Here is a 20,079-nt window from a genome sequence, read left to right as displayed (position 1 = left end):
CCCTCTCTTTCTCTGCAGCTCTGGGTGGAATATTCCCAGACATTACAGCATTCCTGTGCAGCACACACAACAAGGTCATTGTTTATTGCAGAAAAACCTGTAACACTGCCTGGCCCGAACTCCATTGAGACGCTCAGCAGCGACCCTGTTACCATGGTGATGCCCCCTGATGTCTACCAGCGCTCCACTAGTGAGTTTGGAGCTGTCATTGGAGTGGGCTAGGAGAAGCTCCGGATGAGGATAGAAAACCAGAAATAATTGCAGTAGATAAAAAGTTGCTGCCTTTTTCTTTGAAAAGATTTGAGGCAGTGTGATTTGTAAAAGTATTCCTACCTCTAATCTCACTACATATGCTGTAATTGTGCATTCAAAAACCTTGATGCATTTTATCAGCAGCATATTACTGATGTTGAAAAAAGTTATATATGCATATCTTATGTGCAAACAAGTTCTGCCCGCAGAAGAATCTTCCAGAAGTTTGAGGTGTTTGGTAAATTCCTTATGAAAAACTACAAACAGGACTTGTTTTAGCTTTCTGTCTAAATGGATTTTCTTCTGGCCACTCTTCTTCACAGGGCAGATCTGCTCAGTGACTGAGGCCTTCACAAAACTGATGTATTTATACTGAAATTAAATTGTATAAGAGGAATTTACTGGATGACTTCTGAAGGAAATTGGTTTAATTTACTGGCTTCAAGGGGAAAGGTCCCAATATAATACATAACAGTAGTTTGACAAAATGTGAGAAACTTCAAAGAGTTTTAGTATTTTTGCAGTACATTTATATGTTCCTGAGGAAGAGTGAAGCTTTGTGGGATTGTGTGCTTAGTGCAGGTGAAGCACCCTGAACAGTGTCTCTCCGGGTGCCACATAACAGCTGGAACCCATGTGGTCTCTCTTTTCCTTGCTTTCCCTGACGAAGTTCACATTTCCTGAAATCCAGCCAGCCAAACACCTTCTCCTTCAAACACAAAATTCCAATCACAGTCTAAAAACAACGATGCGACAACTGTGTCAACATGGACACCCTTCTTCCAGAAAGCATTTTTATGACAACAGGTGGGGAGAATTCACAAACACACTTTGAACACATGCACAACACAGCATATCAGGTTACACCTCCAACACTCGTCATACCTGCACGCAACAGCGAGAACCCACGCACCTCAAGACACGGCAAATATGAGAGCAGGCTGCCCTGCCCTGGGCACACTGCACACTCATTAACTCAACTTCAGTTGGAGATTAGAGAGGCATTTTGGGGCAGCTGCTCTTTTCTTCAAACGCTTCCATAGCATACAATGAGGTCCACAAATGAATGGCATATTTTCGTTAGCGGGCTGGTGGGCTCTACAAAACCCTGTGTTTATGGGCAGCGTTCATCATTAGGATCCACAATGTAACACTTTATAAAGCACTTTTAAAAAACAACAACATTGACCAAGATAAAATACTAAAGAGGGAAAAAAAGCTAAAAATTGTACCTGGTGAGCAGCAGGGAAATTTAACTGACCACAAACAGGAGGGCATAATAGTAGGTTATAAAAACATGAATCTGTGTATCTAGGGTTCTTCTTGATAAAAGTTGGCTTGATTTTGGCCTTTTAGCTGAAAAAAAATCAGGACATAATTAGAGTTAACATGGCTGCCCAGTTTTTAATCAGGATCTGTATTTTAACACTTAAATTTGTAATCAAGCATTTTTCTTAACTGTGAATGAGAAAAAAGGTTGACGTCTCATTAAAATCAAAGAAAATTGGTGTCATCCAACTTCGGATGAGAGGCTGGACGGAGCATGTGTCCATGCACTTTAATGAGCAATATATTCGACAGCCGTTTGCCTACAGATGAAAAGGAATATTGTGTTTCAACAACATTTAGCCAAGTGGGAGCAGGTAGGGAGAAAATAACAGAGGTCTAAGATCAGAACTTTGGATTCCCTCCAGGAGAAAAACCTGATGGTGAAAATGAAGTGTATAAAAATTATTTGACTTGTATTCATAGATCTGCAATTGGCTTCAGAGAGACATTAAGAAACTTGAAATCATGATTCCAGGTAAAGTGTTGCACTGTCATGTTTACCTCAGGTGCGAGGTACTCTGGCGTCCCGCAGAAAGTTTTCATAGTGGCTCCGTCTTTGATCCCCTCCTTACAGAGACCAAAATCTGTGATCTTTATGTGTCCGTCTTTATCCAGCATGAGGTTTTCCAGCTGTAGAAACAAAAACACACAAACACATAAAAGTCACTTCTTTTTTTATTGAAATGGAGGACATCTTGGATTATGGATAAAATTTAAGGGGAAAAAGGGGGTTTAAGTGATTTGGAAAAACACATTTATTGAGGGCCAGAAGTGCAACAAATTAATAACTAATTTGTCAAGTAACCACTTATAAATGTAAATTGAAATTGCAATGTAACATGTGCATTACATCAAGAAATGTAAATTGATGATTAAATTTGCAAACACTTAATACACATTTAAGAATTAAACTCAAAACACAAATGTGTGTTAAAAATCAAACATTTTTTGATTTCTGTTTTTTATATATATATATTTCCTGTGCTACTGCTGGTTAACTTGAACCATAGAAATCTAGTCAAGTCTCCATCAAACAAAATAAATTACTAAACATTCTAGAATAAGAATAAAAAACCTGCTAAAATATGTTTTCACAGTATAATAAATCATTTAAAAATGTACTGTGTAAAAAAATTATTTAAACATTTAAATAAATGCATTTGATTATTGTACTCATTTTCATGTTTTTTAAATTTAGAACGTGTGTTCACTGAATTTTGAGACCTTTGATACTTCAAACCTATTAGCATATAAAACCAATTATATAACTTTTATTTCAGGTTTCCCAGTTGCTTGATAATGAATGAATTCACCTCAAAGGGTTGTAATGTCTGCAAAGAGGAATTGTTCTTCATATTTCCCACAGGTAACAGTCAACAAATTTTCTCCTTATTTCACTTTGGCATTTTTCACTAGTGTACTATTTGACTGAATGGATGTTTAATAAAACCAGGTATAATTAATCATATAAATATTTGGGTGAAAGAAAATTAGCCAGTCACCAGCCTGCTCCATGTCGCTTCCCTTTTTGACAAGAAAATAGTAAAAAAAAAAAAAGAGGATGTTATTTTTATTTCCTCAGTTTTGCAAATCAATTTGAAAACATTGTCACGTGCAAGTGAGGGGAAGTTTTGGATAAAATCATTTCTATAGAAAAATAAACACTCCTGCTGCTCAACCAGTGTTGTGTCATGCAAAAGTATCCAAAGCATTTCTGAAACATTAGCATATTTTTACCTAAACCACTCCTCTGCAGTTCTGACTCTCCGAATTTCTCTCTAGAAGCTGATAAAAAACAGCAGCATGGTGCTGTCACCATAATGTTCTACGATATTTCCTCAACATAAAAAAAGTAATCTTTTTTTCAATTTTTCTTGCAAAAAAAGCTTTATAGAATCCCCATTTTAACATTTTACTGGATTTCAACTAAATAAGGGACTTTTGAAAACAAGTGGTTATGCTGGATTTCATTCAGGGGGAAGAGTAAATGGGCTATATTTTAAAAAAAATATTTGAATAATATAATTGAGAACATGTAAAACACTGGATGTTAAAACAAAGTGTTAAAATATATATATTTGAAAACTTGTACATCATTTTACATTAACTTCACAACTTCAAAGTACTTTGTGTGTCTCTATCACAAAACCATCCCAATAAAAAAAAAGTTTACAGCTGCAATGTAACAAAACACTAAGACTTACAGAGGTATTAATACTTTAGCATAGAACTTTACTCTATGACAGCATGTAAAGGTAATCAGAGATACAACCTATATGGATTTTGATTATTTAGTGTCATGACTTGGAGTTTAACTCCCCCCTCTCTCTCTTCCTGTTAAAGTCACCCAGCAGCTGTAGCTCACACGTGGCCAGCAGCGGCCGGCCAGAGTCAGCACATCCTCCAATCCTGCTACCCTGGCATTTTCTGGAGAACCCTCGCAGGCTGGGAGCCTGCCTCATAAACCCAAGGGAGGGAATAAGGGAGGGTGAGCTGCGCTGTGCTGACCTGGCTGGTATAGTTTTATCAGCTGGAAGAAGTACGGCTTGAGATGCCCACTGCAGCACTGATTGCATTCCTGTATCCAAACATGCCCATCAATACGGCACAACTACAGCTGTAATGATGGATGGTTAGTCGTTTCCCTTTTGCCCCCCCAAAAAACAAAAAACTGCTCAACTGCAGTGTCAATTTACAAAACAATATAAATTGCAAAGTGGACAAATACCACATAATGGGCTCTGCATGTGCGCTACTAGAGGCAGCTCTGGTTATTTCTGTTTCACTGCAGTAAAGGTCGGACCAGACTCTTCTCCAGCTGCAGTGATGTCTAGAGGCTGATGTGGGGGAGGCAGATCAATAAGGCCTGTCTGCTGCCACAGCTCTGGATGAGCACAAACCTCCCAAAAGTATTCAAACCCCTTCAATATTTTGCTACGTTATAACCAAACACTTCAATGCCTTTTATTAGGCTCTTACATAACTAACACAAAATAAAGCATAAAGTGAAGTGGAAGAAAAGGTGATACTTTGAGTAGGTAGAGCAGATGTGCTCAAATCCAGTCCTCAAGTTCTACCATCCTGCAATTTTTAGATACATTTCTTCTTTAACACATCCATATCCCATGAATGGCTCAATACCTGGCCTTTGTAGAGCTGAGTGATATGCTGATGATGGGTTTCAGGGATTTTATTCAGAGAAATTTTACATCTAAAGGTTGAAGCATGAGAGCTGGACTTGGGCAGCCCTGATCTAGAGGCTGACATTTTTGAACAATTGTATAATCTCCATTAGATTGGATGAAGAGCACCTGTAAATATGCCTGCCACAATAGCACATTTTAGTGGACAATAAATTGTTCCACAAGTTAGTGTGATAGACGATAATATTGTCATTTTGAGTTCATTTTCAGATGACATAATGGTAATGGCATAAAGATTCAAAAACACACTCTCAAAGACCAATAAACTTTAAATTCTCTAATGAACATTTAACACCGGAACTGGAAGATATTTTAAATATTCAAAATAGATTAAAAAAACAAAACAAACAAAATTAATTATGAAGTCTCTGAAAACAAAATTGTCATTCAAGAAAAGGACTATTTGAGACATTGGACTTAAGGACAGTTTGGGTAGAAAGAAAGAAAAGAGAAAACCACTCTGTTTCACTGTATGATGTTGTGTATGTTATAGAGTTAATTTTCTACCATATAGTATTATATGTGTGTAGGTAAAAAAAAGCTAAATCTAGTCTCATCCAAGCAGAGCACCTTCTTCAGAGTACTTGCTGTGCCTCTACATAGCTTATGGTTTACTCTAAATGAGACTACTGGTTTTTTTTTCGGATTCAGAAGTGCCCCTTTTCTCACCAAACTTTTAAAAAAGCCAGACTTGTGAGAAAGACTAAGTTTACCTGTCAAAAAAATTCTCCTTCTCAAGATGTGGCTCTTTCCATCTGAAGTTGCCATTAAGACCAGCTGACCAACTGGGCCATGTCTTGGTAGGTTAACAGGAGTAATACATACTCTCTCTTTTGGAATGATAGCTGGAACAGAATTCTGGAAGATACATTTGTGGAGACTCTAACCCCTTAGTAAGCCTCTAATGATATTCTTTAGTCTTTAGTTTTGTTTACTAATGTTCACTAAAAAACAGAAACATCTATGCTGAGATTAAATTACACACAGGTATTACAAATTAATTTTCTTATGAATGCAATTGATTGAACTGGATTTCACTTAGGGGTATCAAATTAAAAAGGAGTATATACACATATGCATGCCAGAATTTGGATTCTTATTTGCAAATACTTTAAAAAAACATATTTTTAAATGTTTCCTCCACATTTATGTTCTACTTCGTGCCCGTCTATTACAAAATGGAGTAACAAAAGGAAGGAAAAGTGGGAAAGTCCAAATATATTCTTGATACCTTCAGATCTCTATAAACCACGTTTCTCTCAGCATGTAGGTAATCCAGCGCTGACACTATCTCTGCACCATAGAACCGAGCCCGTTCTTCTGAAAATACCCGGTCTCTTGACAGATGGAAGAAAAGCTGAAGGGGGAGACAGGGGTGTTCAAATGAGAACAAAGTTTATCAGTCCAGCGGTCAAGGCAAAAAAAAAAAAATTATCAGTGACCAAGTAGTAAGAAAAACTCTGATGCAACAACAAAGGTTTGGGCGGTTTATGTCGCTTACTTCACCACCGTTTGCGTACTCCATTACAAAACACAGGCGGTCATGAGTCTGGAAGGAGTATTTCAGTCCCTGCAGAAGAAGAGCATGATTAAAGCAGAACTTAGCCTTGTCAAGAGGAAGCTGCCCTTTAAACAATCAACATGCAGTCGCAGTAGCTGCATCTGCAGCAACTTTCTCAAAAAAAATAAATAAATAAGAACAAAAAAAGTCAAACATCTAAAGAGGATCATGCTGGAGAAAAAAATAGAATACAGATAATATTCTGTTGAGAGTCGATGATAATATTTGTGCATAATTTGTTATTTTCACAAGATTCCCAAACCAAAACCCACAGATTTATTTTTAAAAAAGGCCAAAACAGTCAGTGTTACTATAAAAAGTGCTTGTTTTCTTCTGTTAAGATTGTTGCCTTTTCTGAATAAATGGTTGCTTGAGTAAAAAAAGGAATTTTGGGTTAAAAAAAAGAATTCAGATATACAGAGGGGCTTTCTTACAGTCAAGAACGGATGCTTTGAATTCTGGAGGACCCTGTTTTCTGTGAGTGTGTGTGCCACTTCATCCTGCGAAAAAAGAAAAGCACAAAGAGTGTTTGTCTAAGTCTTACAATAGCTAACTATTTAGGTATCAGTCATTGCGCCACCGAACTCCAAAACCTAAGTGTTTTTCACCCGTTACTTGCAAATTGGCAACCACTCACTTTTGCTACGATCACCTCCTTCTTTAGGATCTTCATGGCATAGTAGCGTCCTGTGGCCTTCTCCTTTACCAGAATAACTTTGCCAAAAGTGCCTTTTCCCAGGAGTTTGAGGTATTCAAAGTCATGCATAGTCTGGAAGGCCAGAGAAGACAAAGTGGTATCTGGTTACGAACAGGAGAATTAGCAAACTCGAGCTCTAACCAGCTTGGACACACAATCTGATTGACAACTGCACTAAAGCATTTTAGGCACCATTTTACCCACTAAGCAATTTCCACTCCACTAATGGTTTGGCCTAAATGTGGTTGGGACTTGGTTAACCTCTGACCCTGAAGAGAATGTTGTAAATGGGTGTGTATACATCTGTGTGTGGGGAGGTGGGGGGACGACATCCAATCCCGTGGCCTTGAAGGGGAAAGGGGGTTGGGTGCCAAGCCACCCCTGGCTGATGCCTTCGACCAGAAGGTTGGAATGGGGAAGCAAAGCTGGAGTTGTGTGAGAGTATCAAGGGAAGGGCAGGTCAGAAGAAGGGCACCATGACCAAATGAGGGATGAAGCGAGGGGGAAAAAACATAGAATTACCACAAGGCTAACTTCTGTTTTAGAAGTACATTTAGGAAAAAAAGCAACAAAGATATTCATGTCTCAAACTTTTTTGTATCTTGTCCTCTTTAATTATTTTGATTATTTATTATTAGATTCTGTTATTGGATGTAAAGCTAAAGGTAATGTGCGGTGTTACATATCCAAGGTCTAGCACGACATAATGCTGCTTGTTCATCAATGTTCTCTAACAAATCTCTAAAGCCTGCATTGTTAGTTAAGTTCTACGAACGAATTACTGCATTCCGTTTTATTTAGCGGTATTATAGAGTAAAGCAGCACAACTTTAAATGCATGCCGCATTTTTGTGTTTGTTAAAAAATTTTGAATTACCTTGCATTAGCATAAAATATATTAAAGTTTGTGTTTACTATGTAATAAAATGTGAAAAAGGGATATGAATTGTTTTGCAAGGCACTGTGTTACACTGTGCATGGGTGAGATACAGTACCACTTTCTGTCTGGGTTTGGTCAGGTAGACCTCCATGTCCATGGGCTCTGGAGAGGAGTCCATCCTCTCCTCTTCTTGTTTATGAAGGCCTTCAGCCACTGCCTGGATGGCTTTGGTCCATTCTTCCCTGAATTAGACAGGAGTCAAAGAGATTAAATCAGCTCATTTTCCATTGAGCAAGCCCTGCAGCCCAATCATGCAATTCTGTTCTTATCAACAGGAAAGCAATTTCATGTGTCAGTTCAGCCAATCACAGGGAACTTTGAATAAGTACGCAGCAATGAATCATTGTAAATGTACATTTGAGCAATTCCTACATCTTAATCTGTGCAGCTGTTTGCTGGAAACAAATGCTTTCCATTTAAACAATCTGTGTTTTACAATTCCAATAGCAAAGAGAGGCGGGTGTGTTGTGTGTGGGCGTGTGCGCGCGCTTGTAGCTTGCCTTTCCTCGGGGGTCTCCACGTGGAAGGTACGCTCGATGACAGTGGTCCACTGCAGGCAGCGGATGATAAATGTGTTGGGCTTGGGTCGTTCCGTCTTCATCAGCTGGCACTCTGACCAACAGCCAGGGAGAGAGCAGGGAGGGAGATGAAGAGAAGGGCCAGTGTTGTAGGGGAGCAGAGGGGAGAGACAGACCCACAGTTACAGCCATTTATCTTTATCGCCACCCTAACAGACACCGTTGGCCAATTTGGAAAAGAACAGGTGCACTTTGGAGGAAAAGATTTGAAAGCTCCTTTAAAATGTGACATTTGGTATCTTTTTGTTGTGAACAACCCATGTGCCAACATCTATGGTTCCTACAAAATTTTCCCAGTAAAAATGTCAATTTTCCAGACTCACCTTTCTGAGTTTTCAGTTTATTGTCCTCACCTTCATATTTTAAATACAAAAGTTCACCATGCATTTACAGCAAATGTTTCAAGGAAAGAAGGGAGCACACAATAGATGATGGATGGAAGGCCAGAAAGAAGGACAGACAAAGGAGGATAGACGAATGGATGGACAACAGACCATAGATGGTCACAATGAATGGGTGGATGGAAGGACAGAAGGAATAACAAATAATAGAAGATAGATGAATGAATGGACACCACGGATAGATGGAGGAAAGGAAGGACGACATCAAGTTTCACACATTTTCACATCGTGTAGTAATCATGAATAAATACAAATTTTAGTACTTTTAATACGTTTAATGATTTTTATATAAATTATCCCACTACACAGAAATCTTTACATCCTTTATTAGCTCTTGTTAAACTGTTTTTCTTAGTCTAATAGTGGAAAGTCTTGAATTACAACATTTGCTGATTAAAAAAAAAAAAAAAAAGAAATCAGCAGACCCGATACACTCATCACTTTCTTCACATATATATTTTTCCCCAGTTTTGGAGCAAACAATTGTTATGTAAGCAGTTTCCAAAAACAATTACTCACAATACTCCACAAACTGGAAGTACAAAAGCAGAGATTTCCATCTGCACCTTCTTCACAGTAACATCTGTTCCCAAATGAAACATGTCAGCAAATATGTCTGGGTGTGACACAAATATGGCCCCTGTCTGATAGATGGAGGACTCCAAGTGGACCACCACTGAGATCCAACATGGCTCCATCAGGGTGAATGTGTGATCCAGCTGCAGCCGCCCCCTCAGCAGCGACACACCATGTGTCCTCTATGATGGGGTCGCACTGGTGACAAGGAAAAACAAAAAAAAACAAAGCCTCCGTGGATGGAGACAAGAGCCTCAGAGCGTAGCCCAGACAAATACTTGAAATCAGGCAGTTAATAGCCACGATAACTCAAGAGTGTCGGGGAGGAAACAAGTTAAACAAACAGTGTGCTGTCTAATTGTTGTGTTCAGTCAACTGAGCGGCTTATCGCTGAGACTTTCTGTGATGGGAAGATGGAGAGAACTGTGTTGCTCTGGGCACTTCTATTTAGTTTTCTTTAACAATATGAAAGTAGAGGGATTGTGGAAGAAGCTCAGAGAGGAGGAGGACAGCACCTGATGCATTAAAGTCAAACACCAGACATAACCATGTGTATTCTGGGGCTAAATTTTCTTTGCTTGCAACAACGCAATGATGCTGCAGAGATGATACTGCAGCATCTTCAGAAACAATTCTGACTAACTGAGGCAAGGGGCACACAATGATAAAATATGATCCAATGTGAACTTAGCCTTTTACACACCTGACATGCACACCAAAAAATATATACGTTTTCTGCATGTTTTAGTATGTCACTATACTTAGACTATAAATACTCTTGAGGACTTAGGTCATGCTACATTTTAGTCACTGTATCTCTTCCCTGCAATAACTGGCTGTCCATGCAAATCTTGCTTTAGAAATTTCTTACTGACCAGATTTAGCCCAGAAAACTGTGCAGAAAATGTGAGTTTTATCGCATAGGTTCCATTTACATTTTGCATGAACAAAGATGCTTAAGGTCTGGCTTCATCAGGGGAAAAACAGATGCAGAGAGTGATGTAAATAGAGGATGTCCTACTCTTTCTGTATCAAACTTAAGGAACTCCCATCAAACATCCAATTAACTAATGAAATGACTGAGATTAAAAGAAAGCATAACAGAAAGAAATCTACACATTGAAAGGCATTTTAGGGAATTGCACTAATGGTAGCTGTGACACATCCAGGGAAGAATAAATCAGAAAAAAAGGTGCAACGTAATTTTTTGGTGTGCAATTACTTTCACCTATTAACACCAGAGTGTTTTAGAACAAATAGCTCACAGCTGTTAAAGTTTTAGGCAACTCTTAAAAAAAATTTAAAAACACACACACACAAAACATAGACCAACATGTCTGAAGTTATTTGTACCCAACTGTAAGTGATGGAGTGTTCTTGACTGTCTGCAGAGTACATTTAGAGTGATAGCTTTCAATGTACTTGGATAAAACTGTGACATGCATTATATTATTAAAACAACATGTGAAATGAACAAATGAAAAATTTACCACAAAAAATATTCAAGCAAAAAAACTAAAGGTGTTTAGAAAAAGAAAGAGGCGTTTTCGCTGAAGCAGATACTCACGTGCAACAGAGAAGTTATTTAAGGGGGTTTCCAGCTGGTCAACATCTTGTGGTCGTTCTTTGTAACCGATGAATGTACCGTCACTCTTGAGGAGAAAATACCTCGGCCTCCAGGTCTTGATGTATTCTCCTGATATGGGGAAACACAGATAGAAGATATTGGGTTTCTGAGAAACCTCTGCTTCTAGATTCTCAAAAGCCCGACTAATGTACAACGCTACTCGTTTTGTGTGTTTTATGATATGTGTCAATATTCTGTTCTTTTCATCTATGAATGTGATGAAAACGTTTTTGGTGAACCTGAACTCATGCACCTATTTTTCCTTTCCAGTTTCATTGGACTTTAGAGACATAACAAGATAAGAGCTAGCCCAAAAAAGGTAGGACATGTCTTATTTTTATTACTTTTTTAAAATTATTATTCAGCTTTAATAAAATGCTGACAGGGTTAAGTCACAAGGAAAACACAATGTGGGAGAAAAGATAGAACAACCATTTGAGCCACCTTTGAGAATTTCCTGATTTGTGAAAAATAATCTGACAGAATTTTTACCCCCTGAAATTAAAGATCAAGACAGTAAAAATAAATACAAATGTGAATGTGAATTAAAATTATAGGTTAGTAAATGAGAATGTAACAACACATACAGCCTTGCAAAGTATTTACTTCTTGACCTTTGTTGCATTTTGTCATTTTGCAACCAGGAACTTCAGTATGTTCAAGTCAAATTAGCACTGAAAGAAAATAAGTGTCTTTACGAGTTCAAAAGAAATAAAAATCTGAAAATAACCATTAGAGCAGCAAGTCTCAAGTTTTTTGCAGCTTAAAACAGATTTTCCTTTACTTGGAGCCAATCACCTTCCCATACAGATATTTATCATAACCTGCAGCCACACAGGTACATCCTACTCACTTACTCAACGTGACTCACGCAAATGAATCTCTGAAGAAAGACCAAATTCAATTTATTCTGGTGATGCTTCAGGAAATGTTACGCCAGATGTTGTACAGACGGAAGGGGAAAAAAAAGCTAACATACCATAACAAGGCAGTGGCACACGGCGGCGTGGAACTTGAATATTTATACTGGAAAACTGTAATTTATTTTTAATTACGGAGCCGCATATTAACCCCCTGCCAAGCAGCACCAAGCTGTCCTTAATTGCCCCATTTCCTCTAACACAGAAGTGTGGGGTTTCTTAGTGTGTGCGCGTACAGAGATGTAGAAGATCTGTCAATATGAGCTTCTGTTTCCCTAACTCAAAAACTTCTGATTGATACAACTGGAAACAGATCAGTCAGTACAAAGCAAACAGAAGCTGGTAGACTGTGGTATAAAACTCACCAAACAGTCCAAAATAATTTATATCATATAAACTTATTGGTTTCTCTTTATTTTCAACATTTTTCGTCAAGATGAATACAATCTTGTCCAGACAAGAAAGTAAAGTTGCAGAGGCAAAAAACCCCAACATTTTAATAGTAAGTAATTATGGGGCATGGTGTAGTGTAGTGGCAGTGCAGGTGCCCCATTAACAGGGATTGTATCCGCTACGCAGCCATCTTTGGTTTGATTCATGATTTTGTGACCTTTGTTGCAAGTCTTCCCTGTTTCTATTTCCTCAGATTTTCTGTGATTCCTAATAAAGGCCACTTCCACCTCAGACAAATAAATAAATAAAAAACATTTGAAAAGTAATACTGGTAAAAATAAGTTCAAGTTTGGCAAAGTCTTAGAAAACAAGATGTCTAACATTTTTGCAGATTGTCAGAGTAAGTCGTGTGTTTTTGCTGTCCATTGTCTGAAGTTATGTTTGTTTCAATAGATGTAACTAATAACTGTGGAATGGCGTGACTTTCAGAGTGAAACAGTGACCAGCCAGTCAGAAGCTCACACACCTTGGGTATGGTCTAACCCCATAGACCCATACCCAAGGTCTATGGGGTTAAATTGTGTTTTTTGTATTCCTAAGATCTTCTAAGTTTTTAGAAGATCATTTGAAGTTTTTTTATTTTTATATATATATATATATATATATATATATATATATATATATATATATATATATATATATATATATATATATATATTGAATGTTTTCCTCTTATAGTATGTCCAGTCATAAATGATACTTTACCTGCCCACCATTTGTCAATTTTCATTTTTAAAAAATACACTGCAAATATGTTAGCATGGTCAGGTAGAAGGAATAAAATGAAAGTGTCTAAAAGGTCAAGAAACTGCTAATCATCAGCAGATTTCAAATAACTGCAAAGTACCCCTCAGATTGTTAATCTTGTTATCTGCAGAGTAATTCCAAATTAGCTCATTTTTCCTTAAAAATGCCCCTACCTTGAACGTAAGGTTGATGAATACAGTAGCAAAGATACAGTATGTCATTTTTCAGCATCTAGATCAGTCATTCATAAATATATACTATATCTCAAAGAATCAACACACAGTTCATTAAGATCACTCGCCTATATCATTTCTAAACATACAACCCAGAGCACATATGAAGTGCAATTTAAGAGTAAAGTTGGGAGTTCAAATCAAGAACCTGTTCAACAATAATGAAATTGATGGCCAGAAACAATGCTGAACCCTTTGTACCGAACCTTCTTTTCCTCAGCTGGGCCCCAGCTGGTGACTTGCTCTCCCGACAGGTTTTGGCTGACCCATATTCCCTTGATATCCTCCATGCCAGCAACCACTGAGGACAGTATGTGCACAATGCAGAGGCAGGATAATGAGCCGTCTACCTGACACCTCTGACGAGACGTGGACTCTACGTACATGCTCGTCTGGTGGGAATGGAAAACAACAAAAAAGTAGTTTGAGCTGTCTAAGGTTTAGTTTTAGGGCAGGAACAGGGCAAAAATCATTTCCAGACTGAGAAATTTTCTTATGTACACATTCTGTTGTGACGGGTCGAGTCAGGTGTTTCACCATAGCCCAATGTGCTTGTGTGCAAATAGATTTGTTTATAGAGTGGCTCATAGTGAGAAAAAAGGCCTCTGTGTAGTAGATTACATCAACACGCACTTTGGAAGGTTGAGAGCATTTTCTGCCAGCTCTGCTGACGCATAGCACCCACTGGAGAAGCAGCATGGGTGGTACTATATGACGCAGCAGCAGCTCAAGGCTCAGCGAGCACTGCATTTTGGAGACACTGAGGTGGCCTTGATGGCATTGATGTCAGGGGGATGACAAAGCCAGCCCTGCGTTCTCAGTCACTTGAGTCTTCCAAGAATTGTCGCTATGCTGAACTGTGATGTCAGAAGAGACGGGTTCATGTGGTTACTAGGGGAAAACACACCATGAAGCAAACAAGTTTATGAAGAAACTTGACACTTGAGCTCTAAATGCTCCCAGAGATTAGCGAAAAAGCAACTAAGAGACTTGCAGTACAAGAAATGTTCACCATACTAGTGAGAAATGTGGGAAACTCCACATCTGCCCAGCACATTTTCACCTTGCACACACTACTTTGAGACAGGAGGACACTGCAACTTCCTCGTGTGTGACCACAAAACCTGGTCACATGACAAACAGTGGAAGTAGCTATATCCGGCTGTCTGAGACTATGTCTCCACAGCACTGCAGTGCAACACACACACACACACAACACCACAGTCTGCTGAGAGCAAAAACAACAAAGATGACCCTTAGAAGCTTCCCATTACACTCATTTCCCCTTCTACTTTTATTCATATGTACTTTCCACACACCTTTTTTAAGCGCTGACATGACGAGAAAGTGAAACAGACAGCTGGGCTTTTTGCATCTATAACAGTTCACGTAAACAAAGTTGGGGAGAGACCGTGGTTACCGACTCTCACACTGATGCAAAAAAAATCCTGCAAGATGAGCAAGAGAGCAAGCATTATTGAGGGTGTTTACTCACCCTCACTGATCAAGATTAACCCAAGTTAACCCCCAAGAAACAAAGAGAAATACACTATTCTATTTATCTAACAAAGCATATTGCAAAAGTATTCGTACCGCTTAAAGATTTTTACACTCATTACAACCACAATTGTCAGTATTGTAAATCATATTCAATATCACCAACTATAGTTGTTAAATAACAGAATAATAGAATTTTATTTCTATAAATTATCTGTAATTTTTGCCTTGCATTTGCAATTAACCCCAAAGTCAATACTTCAAGTTTTCTAATTAATTTTTCTATCGGCTTTGTACTTGGTCTACAGACAAAACATTTGGTCAGTTATGTTCTTTGGAAAGACCTGAAAACTGAAGGGTCACTTTACAAAATTTCTCACCTGGATTTAGGTCTGAACTTGAACTATAGCATTTCAACTCGTCAATATTTAACATAAGCACTGTAGCTCTGTCTGTTTGGGTTATTGTCCTACTGGAAAGTGAACCTCCACCCCAGTCTGTAGTTTTGCTACATCTAATAGGTTTTCTTCCAGGACTGCACAGTATTTATCTTCACATCAACACAGAACCTACATCACGTCTGGTAAACTCTCCCACCTCAACTGCAGATTAACATGGGACTCTTGACTGCTTCTCTAATTAATGGCCAATTTATTAGCGTAGGTGGATCACAATGTCGTTGCAGCTCTATTTTCAGTTGAATTGAAAAGTACTTTCTAAGATGTTCAAAGGTTGGAATATTTTTTAATAGCCTCACCCTCCTCCAACCTAATTACGCTGTTTTCACTGATGTTCTTTAACAAACCTCTAAAGTAATTAGAGAACAGCTGTATTGAAATTGAGATTACATTACACATAGGTAGATTAACTTTTGACTAGTTTAGTGATTTAGGTGCTTGCACTAGATTTTATTAAGAGTATCAGAGTAAATGAGATGAATAAAAATAAAGTACACCCTATGTTTGTTTCTGTTTTATGCCATGTTGGTTCAAATGAAACTATAATAAAATACATTGTGTGAAAAAAAACATAAAATATGCTCAATACAGGAGAATGCAAGTTAAACAAAGTTAGTATCATTTTTGGTGTAATCCCATCGATGCTCAGCAGGGCAGACCCCAGCTGACTCAGTGAGAGGCAAAACAAACAACTTGACAAAAGTTCTAAATAAAAACACAGGAGTTCATTCTACTTCTGACTCAGTTCATCACCACTCTGTACCAGTAAACCAAACCCTGTTTGATGTGAAAATGTTCTCCAAACAGGAAAATGCCCCCCACACACACAACGACCACAGCCTAGATAAGAAAAACGTTCATCAAATGTCTGATCGAGACATAAAAACCTATTATAGGAAATCCTTCTTGTTATCTGTGTCACAGAATCAAGGCACTTCTACAGAAGTCAGACAGTAGCCATGTGGCTCAACTCAACTAAATTATGGGAAGGACAGAAGTATAATAAGAGTGATTTGACACAAGATGAGCGATGGAAGAACCGAAGGGGATGAAAAAGCTCTGTGCAAGGAGCTGTGCTGAATGGAGTGCTAGTGAGACAGATCGCTACATATGTTCCCTACATATGTAGGCCTGCAAGTGGAAGAGTGCGTGTATGAGCCATGTGCATTGTGACTGCGTGTGTGTGCATGGGAGGAGCTGTCAGGGCCTGATAGAGTGTCTTTACATGACAAGCAGCTGCTGAGGGCTGGGATGCGCGCTGGGCAAAGTGGAAAATAATGAACAGAGAACCGCTGCCAGACACAACAGAATTCATCTTTATTTGCCAACTGCTGCACGGTCCTGTATGTGTGGACAGCACTCGCATGCGACTGCCACGCCCTTTATCCCCTAAACACAAAACATACACACAACAAGGTGTACTGTGGGGGGAGAAACAGGTTTGGCCACAGCTGTAAAAGGTTGATCCTTATTTTGTTTGTCCACACTTATAAAAATCACAGGAGCCTTACTTCTATGCCTACTAGACTGAGATTTTTTTTTCCTTTTATAAAATTGTCCCAGCTAGCATTGGGCTGGTAGGAGTTTCTCACATTATAAAAACTTAGCAAAACAGCCCAGATTCACAGCATTTAAACAAAAACTTAGGACAAGACAGAATTCTTATTATCAAAAACCAGTCCAAATTTCTCTATTATCATTGTTGATCATTGTTGCAGCACAGACTGACGCCCACTAAATTTACCAGTAATTTTCAGCATATTACACAATAATGCAAGAACACTATATCGCCTTAAGTATTAGGTTACCCCTCCAAATCATGTAATTTAGGTGTTCCAATCAATTCCATGTCCATGACTATATAAAACCAGTCAGACTGGCATGCAGTCTGCTTCTACAAGCATTTCTGAAAGAATGGCTTGCCCTCAGGAGCTCAGTGAATTCAAAGGCGGTACCATGAATGCTACCTGTGCAGTAAGTTCAGTTATGACTTACCGCACAAACACCTTTAACTATGTAAAAAAAAAAAAAAAGAAAGTCGCTGGGAGCGTCAGAAACTCAACCACAAAGTAGGCCAATTAAAATCACACATGTTGAAATACACGATAAAAAAAAGAGTAACTTTCTGCACAGTTAGTGGGTAGAGACTTATAAACCTCATATGGCCTTCAGGTTATCCCCAGACCCATTCTCTGAATGGGTTTCCATAGCCAATCAGTTGCAGACAAAGCATTACATTATAAAATGCAATGCAAAGTTTTGGATGCAACGAGGTAAAACAAACCTGCCAACGGACTCTACAGAAGCAGAGACATGTTCTCTCAAGACATTAACTAATGAGTCTTGGTTTGGCAGAAAGGCTCTTTTCCGACTGCATTGTGTCAGGTGTAAAGTTGGGTGCAGAACAGATTATGGTGTATGGCTATTTTTCAGAAGTTGGGCTTGGCCTCGTAGTTCCAGTGAAAGAAACTCTTAATACTTCAGCATACCAAGGCATTTTGGACTGATGCTTCTGGCTGGAAATGTTCCAAACCGACTCTGTATCAGTACAAAACAAGATTCATAAGGACATAAATGACAGCATAGTATGGAAAAACTTAACTGGTCCTGGCCTCAAACTTCGGAATTGAGTGCAAGTCAGACCTTCTCATTCAACATCCATGTCTGCCCTCACAATGGCCAGAAATTCCTTTAATCAAAGTGCTAAACCCTGTGAAAAGCCTTTCTAGATGCATTAAAGTATTGTTTTTTTAAACAAGCAAATTGTGGGCTGACACCACTTTAAAGCCTCCTAAATGAATGAGTAAAGAAATTTGATCCAGTCTTTTTGCTAATACAGTGCAGAACAAGCTGCTATTACTAGCTGGCTAATTAGTTTGACTATTAGCTCAGTTGGCTACTTGACAAACAGTTCTTGCATGCTAAAATTTCTGATCAACCAATTCCTACGGTGTAAAACCCTTTAACTGTCAGAAAACTGTGTGACTTGTGCCCTGCCAGTCAAATAGCATAAGAAAGCTACCACCCATACATAAAAGAAAGAAAATGTGTTTAGAAATGGTTACAGTTGGGCAAGGTAATGGCGCAGGAGTAAACTGTGCCACCCATGTACAAAGTATGGATGTCAACCTTCCATTGCCCCATGCTCCATACAGCCAGAGAAATTTCTGGTTACTCCAACATTTTCTCTGGCAACTTGTTAACCGACTTCACACTGTGGGAATGGCATGCTGAAAAATTGTTGTGGTTTTGAGACCCAAGCTTTTTAAAACCTGTCTTCATACCTGTAATTGGGACATGCTTACCCAAACATCACAGACTTGTAAGAAAGCAAAACCTACAGCACTTTTAGGTGCCCGAGCCTTTTGTAAGTTACCTCTGTTTAAGAGGCCTGGAACATAAAAGCTAGAGAGAGAAGTTTTATAGAATAACTGGTAAATAAAGGGAGAAATGGGGAAATCTTTACACGGAAAAGAAAAAAACAACAACGAGGAAGTGAAAGTGGCTAATAGCTCTAAAGAACGTCCTCCTCTACCGTCTCCATGTGACAACAACAGGACTGCTGATGTCCCAGCTGCCTTGGCTTGTTAGCATTGAATAAAAACTCATCATATAGCAGCAAAAATGTGTACACACCAACAGGTCTGATGCATACAAACCTCTTTGTGAAGTTGCAAAGAATCATTAAAGATGATTGGATAAACCATACCCACATTTGTGTTATGAGAGGGTAAGTGATCTCTCACAGCGAGCAGGGGGAGAGAGGCTCAGACAAAATGTGCCTCTCACTGCCCAAACCCAGTGGTTGGACTTCCTGAGTAGGCTGCTGTTGGGTTTTGTCCCCTGTCTGGCCATTCATAGCTTGGGGATGAGAGGAAGGGAGCCAGTGGTAACTCCATGAACTGTGCATGTGTGTGTTTGAGTGGTGGGAATCGGATGAGAGGGGTGGAAGGAGGGGGTAAGGCGGAGGTTGAGGATTAGGGAATTAGAACTCCAAAGCGAGGGAGGAGGGGGAGGATGGGCTTTGCCTTTTGTTGGTTTTTCCTCAGCCGCCCCCGCCATCCCTTCGGCCCTTTTCTGCCGGGTTCTGCCTGTAGGCTGCAGCTGCGGCCCGCCGCCCTGTGCCCTGCATCTTAATGAGCTGTGGGCTCCAGAGGAGAGAGGGCTCCCTGATGTAGGGGTCACCAATGAGCCCCAGCAACCACAATCTTGACTTCCACCATGAATTGGTTGAATCGGAAGGCATGCTGTTAAACTTCATGCTGTCTAAAGAGCTCTCTACCCATTTCACTGTTCACTGTGAAACAGACACCAATAGGCCATTGTAACCTGTCCAGAAGTTTGGACACTTTTATGTTGTGTTCTTCTTGACATAAATTTTTCTTTTATCCCAAGCAGTGGCTAGAAGGGGGAGTCCAAAGCCTGGACTTTGGACGTATCATCATTATGTTGAGCTGAAGGACCATCCTATTTTGAAATCTAACCCTCTCACTGTCGCTAGGGCTGCTGCTACCCCAAGATAAAAAAAAAAAGCAAGGGGGTTGGGGATGCGATGGAGGCTGCCCCTCTTTCTCACGCTCATAAGAAAGCACTCACTTCTTCTCCATG

At 39.2% G+C, this 20,079-nt stretch overlaps 1 protein-coding gene across 1 annotated transcript in view; it reads right to left on the bottom strand.

Moving 5' to 3' along the window:
* The window catches only part of akt1 (AKT serine/threonine kinase 1), a 43,818-nt gene that overhangs the window by 5,283 nt on the left and 18,456 nt on the right, over window positions 1-20,079 (bottom strand). The window contains exons 3-10 of the mRNA XM_023352600.1: window positions 11,104-11,232; window positions 8,482-8,593; window positions 8,037-8,163; window positions 6,983-7,114; window positions 6,780-6,845; window positions 6,286-6,354; window positions 6,016-6,141; window positions 2,083-2,211 (exon numbers count right to left, since the gene is read on the bottom strand). Coding sequence (XP_023208368.1) covers window positions 2,083-2,211; window positions 6,016-6,141; window positions 6,286-6,354; window positions 6,780-6,845; window positions 6,983-7,114; window positions 8,037-8,163; window positions 8,482-8,593; window positions 11,104-11,232 — 890 coding nt within the window. The remainder of the gene's footprint in view (window positions 1-2,082; window positions 2,212-6,015; window positions 6,142-6,285; window positions 6,355-6,779; window positions 6,846-6,982; window positions 7,115-8,036; window positions 8,164-8,481; window positions 8,594-11,103; window positions 11,233-20,079) is intronic.

This window comes from Xiphophorus maculatus, chromosome 19 (genome assembly GCF_002775205.1).
Source record: "Xiphophorus maculatus strain JP 163 A chromosome 19, X_maculatus-5.0-male, whole genome shotgun sequence".
In the NCBI taxonomy this organism is placed as follows: Eukaryota; Metazoa; Chordata; class Actinopteri; order Cyprinodontiformes; family Poeciliidae; genus Xiphophorus; species Xiphophorus maculatus.
The sequence above is the reverse complement of the archived record's forward strand: the minus strand, read 5'-3'. Positions and strand labels throughout refer to the sequence as shown.